At 49.9% G+C, this 6,322-nt stretch overlaps 1 protein-coding gene across 1 annotated transcript; it reads right to left on the bottom strand.

Moving 5' to 3' along the window:
• Positions 1–2,944: 2,944 nt before the first annotated feature.
• On the bottom strand, positions 2,945–4,151 carry Bhlha9 (basic helix-loop-helix family, member a9). The gene has a single exon (NM_177182.4). The coding sequence runs from the start codon at positions 4,070–4,072 to the stop codon at positions 3,377–3,379; it is 696 nt and encodes a 231-aa protein (NP_796156.3). The 5' UTR covers positions 4,073–4,151; the 3' UTR covers positions 2,945–3,376.
• Between the last annotated feature and the right edge of the window lie 2,171 nt (positions 4,152–6,322).

Genomic DNA, 6,322 nt, shown 5'->3' with positions numbered 1-6,322 from the left:
AATGTTTAATATGAAGATATTGGAACCCAAGGAGCTTTGAACTCTTTCACGAGCTCCATGTTCACACAGCCCAGCCTGCCTGGGGATGGAGTGTTGAGCCCCGGCCCGGGTGGACCAGAGATTTCTTCGGAGCCCTCCATCGCTGTCTTGAGGATGCTAGGAGTACTGCAACATTTTAATTCTCTGTCATTAGAAGCTAGCCTCTGACAGTCTTGGTGATCTCTGAGGCAGGAGGATGGTGGGTTTCTGGGCACCTTGGGCTATACAAGCAGGTGCTATCAAAAACCATTTTAAAAGTGGGCATGGTGCTGTGGGCTTTTAATCCCAGGCCTCTGGAGGCAGAGGCAGGTGGAGCTCTATAAGTTCAAGGCCAACCTCGTCTACAAACCAAATTCCAGGCCAGCCAGAACTACATAGTGAGGTGCATTCTCAAAACAAACAAACAAACAAACAAACAAACCAAAACAAATCTAACGGGCTGGAGAAGTGGCTCAGCAGTTAAGAACACTTGTTGCTCTTGTGCATATGGGGATTCAGGGGATCTTCTGACCTCTGTAGACACCAAACACAGATTCAGTGCACATACATGCATGTAGGCAAAACACTCATACAAAAAATGAATAAATTAAAAAAATAAAAACAAAATATAAGTGGGCTGGAGAACACGTGGGGCTCCTGCAGAGGTCACCAGAACTTAGTTCCCAGCACCCATGTTAGGTGGTTCTCAGCCACACTTAACTCCAGCTGCAGGGCATTTAGCACTCTGTTCTGAATTCTGAGAGTCCCTGCACTCACGTGCTCATACCCGCCTCATACACACACATAATAAAAAGACCACTACTTCTACTGATACTATTAATAATAATTATATAAAAAAAATTTTTAAATCTCCTCAGGAGTATTTTTGAATGATGTTTTTACTAATCTTGCATAAATAACGAGTTTCTTTGTGCATTTTTTATATCTTTTGGCCACAGCAGCACTAATATGCATTTACTTTTTTCTACTTTTTTTTATATGTTTAGACAAATCCATTTGACTTTAGTTGATAATCTCCATCTCTTTAATAGCCTCAAATTTATCTTTCTTTTGCAGGAATCACTCATCTGTGGGGGGGGGAATATGATTTGGGGAAGCTTTTTTTTTCTCTCAAAACTTATGCAAGATTTGTAGAAAACTTTTGTAGAAATACTATATAGGCACATAATTGAGCTCCCTAAAGCATCGGGGAGAGGAGGAAGCTCCTTTTAGGTTGTTACATCCATGAACACACACTCACACACACACTCACACACACACATACAGCCATACATCTACATAAGTGCCAAAGTACATATAATATGTATGTGCCAAAAGACCTCATGATAGCCAAATACACATTATCATGGCAACACTCAAACACAGAGTCCTGATAAAGGCATTAAAGGAACCAAGTTGCAGACTCCATGGCTCCTAAACACTTCTCATATAGTCTCTTAAAGCAAATTCCTAAACAGACTGATTAAATGGCTTTCAGAGAGTGCTTACAGAGGAGCTGAACACTCTGCCAAGTGCTTTAAATGTGTGTCTCACTGCACAGCAGCTTGTGATGTAACAACTGACAGGAGCCCATTATACAGAAAAGAACACAAAGGCTCAAAGAGATTAGCCGATTTGCTTAAGGTCACTCAACTGCTAAGCCAGAAGGCAGGCCTATCTAATTCAACTCCCTCCTGTGCTGCATATCCTAATTCGACCCACAGGGGGGTGCCATCGCTTTCCTCAGGTAAAGAATGTGATTGGGTGAGAAAAACATTACTATCTTAGAATTTAGAAAAATAAGATTTGCTAGTTATTTATTGTATTTCCAGAGAAAAGATCCCTGAAGGTAAAGACAAGGGTGAAGCACTGCCTCGATTCCCTAAACATAAAATTGGAGTATTAAACAGTTAATTTATAAACTGCCGGGAATGATCTCAGCTGCCCTAAGGTGGTGTCATTAGCCAATGAGAAATGAAGTGGCGAGAAATGAAGTCGCATCTCATGCTGACCCAGGTTCTCTCCAGCGTCCTTCTCTCCTCTCCAGCGTCCATCCACTTAGGCTCAGGACCAAAGCTAGCTAGAGTCTCACATTTGGCTCCTGTCTAGACCCAGAGTGGATGCCGTTCTGTGGGCTGTTTCACAGCACTGACTGTGAAAACAGACAGGAGCCTTAAGGCTGTGACTGTGGACCAGGTGTCAGCGAGCAGATGGCTTCAATTGTGGCCTTGAGCTTCATCTACGTTATGCTGAGAAACCCTCACTCTCACCCAGTCTGTGCCTGTGGTGTCTCTCCAGCCTCCATTCAGGGGTGGCAACACCCAGCAAACACTGCCTCCAACGTTAGCACCCCAGCAGGAACCCATCCTAAATGCTCCATCATTCTCGGGGAAGAATTCCGTCTGGCGCCTCCCTTGGACTTGGCTTAAAACCATACCTCGCCAGGCGCAGGATGCGCAGCACTCGGGAGGCAGAGGCAGGTGGATTTCTGAGTTCGAGGCCAGCCTGGTCTACAAAGTGAGTTCCAGGACAGCCAGGGCTATCGAAAAACAAAAACAAAACAAAATAACTCAAAATTTCTCCTCTATTTCTAGTTTACCTCTCTACCAGAAACCTTGGCGGTCAATTGGCTGAGAGCACTATCTACCACTCTGGGTCCCGACCTCCATCCTTGGCCCTGCCCTCCACTTTGCTCCCTGCAACTGGCCCGGCTACACTTCCGGCAGCCTCCAATGCCACCATTAACTTTCCCCAAATAGTGTCTCCAGCACACAGAGGAGTGTCTAGCCATTCCTGCTATATACCAGTGATCCAGTGCCTACCTGGGGGCTGTAGACCCTATTCATCCTTCCAAGATAATACCCCGTTTCTGAGGCTTTTCTGTCATACTAGGACACTGAACTCATTGGAGTCCTGATAGCAGACGGAGAAGACATGTTTCCTTTTTATTTGATCATTTTCTGGGCTTCTCTCAGTTCAGCAGCAGCCCAAACCGGGGAAGAGGACCACAGCATATGCCCTCAGATCATAGCAGCTGCCTACCCACACAGTCCCACAAGTCCCACTTTCCAAAGGCGGCAAGGGAAAAGGAGGGCTCAGAAGCAAAGGAAAGCAAAGGCCACTTTCCAGGAACAAGGGGTTGACCAAGTCCAAACCTAAAATCTCCCTTCTTTTTCACCACCCCAGGCTGGGATGTGGGAAGGCTGCCCTGAGCCCGGTAGTTCCTTCCCATGGTAAGACATCCTCCTTTGCCACGCAAGTCACAACCCCATTCAATTTTGCTCTGTCCAGGATGACTTCTGCCATCTTCTCTTTTGCAGTCACTCGGGCCAAGCCGGCTTCCCTCTGGGTGGCACGATCAAGAGTGCTGGTAGCCCAGCCCAGAACCCCACCGCCACGAAACCGGTCGAACAGGGGGAGCCCCAGGACATTGACGCCAGTTTCCCCCGGAGGTTTGGGCCAAATTGGGCACTTCGGCCATCACCCTAGGCCGCCCCAAGTGCGAGTGCGGGGAACACGAAGCGCAGCGCGGTGTAGGCGGCACTAAGGGGCTGGCGATGTCCCTGCGCGTTAGGCTAGGCGCTATAGGAGACGGCGCTGACCGCGGAACACTGAAGCTGGAATTCCCCGTGCTCGAGCCTTGGGCAGCCTGGCCGTGACACTCCAGGTGTCCGCAGGGCCAGCGGGGCGCCGGACTGGCACGCAGGACCAAGGATAGAGCAGTGATGCGGTGGATGGCCCTGCGCAGCGTAGCGATCTTGGAGAGCCTCTTGCCTCCGAGGTCATGCTGCAGCGCCCGGCGGAGCGCGTTGAACGCCTCGTTGTAATCCAGGATGCGCTTGCGCTCCCGCACGTTAGCCGCCATGCGCCGAGCCTTGGACCGTGTGGGCCGCTCGCGCTTTCTGCCAGCTGCCTCTTCTGCCTCGTCCAAGCTGCTCCTCCTCAGCACTCCAAAATTCCTGCCAGCCTCCGAGCAGGAGCGCCCCAAGTCCTCCACAAAATCCTCAGCCCGGTTCAGGCCCCCGAGGCCTAGTCCTGGCGTGCCTCGGAGCATGGCCTATGTCCTGGTCTCACAGCTTCAGCTATTTGGGTCCAAAAGGCTGCTGGTCCACTGACTGATGGCTCTTGCTGGCTGGACACTCTCTGGACAGGTCCTCTCTAGCTGGGCTTTATGGCACCACGCGGCTCCCCGCCCTCCCAGTCCATCCATCTCCCTCCTCCTGCTTTATTACCTGCCCCCAGGTGAGATGGTGAGGGAGGACCTGAGAGGAAGGAAGCAAGCAAGGAAGGAAGCGTGCAGATTCTTGTACACAGGACCAGCTGGGCAGCCTGGCCACGCCCTGGGCAATGCTCCAGTTGTCACAGGGAACATACTTGCTGTGCTGCACGGACCCTCTCCGGCAACCGGGTTCGGTTTCCCCTACTCCTGACCCCAGGTAGAATGCCACATTAGATTCTTGGCAAGGGAGCAGATAGGGTTGCAGAAGGATAGCAAGGGTGGATTGAGTGAATTTTAAAAACCTTGAGGGCCGGAGAGATGTCTCACCGACTAAGAGCACCTACTGCTGAGCTCCATCCTGAACGCCATCTGTGAGCAGCCAGAGTTGACACTAAGGTACAGCCTGGCCGTTGCAGAAGAATCCAGAAAGGAGGAGCAGATCAGAGGCAGCCAACCCTGCTGTGCTACAAGAAACCTTTCAGCTACCACCGTGAGGCTCGTCTGGATTCTGGGTTGGTGTTTGGATTAAGCCCAACATTCCCCCTACTTTTGGGGGGGCTTCCCTTTCTTCAGGCAGAGCTGGGCTGAGTCAGAAGCAAAGAGTGATGAGGACTTTTATGTCTGGCTTCCCTTGCAATACCCATCAGGGAGCAACTCTTAATGTCCAGGGCCTTTAAGCAGCCCAGTCCCTCTACAGAGTAAGGTCAGGTTAGGAATCCAGGGCACTCTCTCCATCGCTGTCACTGAGGACTGGAATTTTAAACAAGATCAAAAAAGGGAAAGAAAGAGAGGAAAAAGATGGAAGGAGGGAAAGAAGGAAGGAAGAAAGACAGACTCCCCCATGGAATTTCAGGTATGCATTCATGATTTATCAGGAGCAACATAAGATTAAGTTTAACCTCATTCCCAGCCACATTCCAAATGCTGTGGCACCAGCCAGGATGGGCACACAGGTCACACACATATTACCAATGACCTCATTGCTTTCAAGCTGAGTTTTCCTGCAGAGGGAAAGAACGGGGCACTGGGAAACCAACTGCCTGCATTCACTGATGAAATAACCTAAAGGCTGTATTTATCAGGATGGATTCCTCTAATAAGTTCAACATATGTGGAACAGAAAACAGCTAAGCCCAGCATGTTGGCACACACCTGGAATCCCAGCACTTGGGAGGCAGAGGCCAGCCTCAACTACATAATAGTTTGAGGTCAACCTGGGCTATTGGAGACCTCACCTCAAAACCAAAACAGAACAAAAAGTTTAAAAAGTAGCTAGAAACTAGGCACAGTAGCACCTGCCTGTCATCCCAGCACTCTGGAAGTCTGAGCCAAGAAGCTGAGGCCAGTGTGGACTGCTTATGGAGAGAGAACTTGTTTTAGAAGAGGCAGGAGAGGGTGGGAGTGTAGCTCAGAGTAAGTGTCTACCCATAAAGCTCCACATTCCAAGCCTAGCACTACAAAACAAAAAACAAGCAAGCAAAGAACCAATATTCCCAGTGTCTGAGCACTATCACCTACATCAGGCCCAAGCAACAGGATACCAGTTTAGATGAATCTCAGAATGGAAGACAGGGCAGGCCAAAGCCTAGGCATTGGGTGCCTGAGTGTCACATTCCATATCCCACGGCTACCCTGCCATGTCTTTTAGCTTGTTGAAGTCATGGTAGACTGTTGAGTCATTGCCCTGTCCGTCTAGGAGGACACTGGGACTCAGGGCCATACCCAGCCTCTAAGAAAAGCCTAGCTCCGGGGTGGGGCACCTGAGCTGTTTGGTACGGAAGGAAGCTTGGTGGTGGGAGGGCTCTTCCTCCTGTCCACTCCAGCCAGCAGCTCCTTACTGAGGAAATCCCTGTCAGTCACCTCATCCACACACCTCCGTTTCTTCTGTTTTATGTAGAAGATACCTTCTCTGTGAGAGTTTAGACTGGGGGCTGGTGAGAGAAGGTTCAGTCCCTAAAGTGCCTGCTGTACAAACAGGAAGACCCGTTCAGCTCCTCAGCACGCACATAAAAGCTGGGCTTAGCATCTGTAGAATCCCAGAGCTGGGTAGATGGAGACAGGTGGGCCCTGGGAACTCCCTGGTAA

This window comes from Mus musculus, chromosome 11 (genome assembly GCF_000001635.26).
Source record: "Mus musculus strain C57BL/6J chromosome 11, GRCm38.p6 C57BL/6J".
In the NCBI taxonomy this organism is placed as follows: domain Eukaryota; kingdom Metazoa; phylum Chordata; class Mammalia; order Rodentia; family Muridae; genus Mus; species Mus musculus.
The sequence above is the reverse complement of the archived record's forward strand: the minus strand, read 5'-3'. Positions and strand labels throughout refer to the sequence as shown.

Bases quoted from the DNA above. Each gene is read 5' to 3' on its own strand.
- Bhlha9 (NM_177182.4), bottom strand. From the start codon at position 4,072: ATGCTCCGAGGCACGCCAGGACTAGGCCTCGGGGGCCTGAACCGGGCT.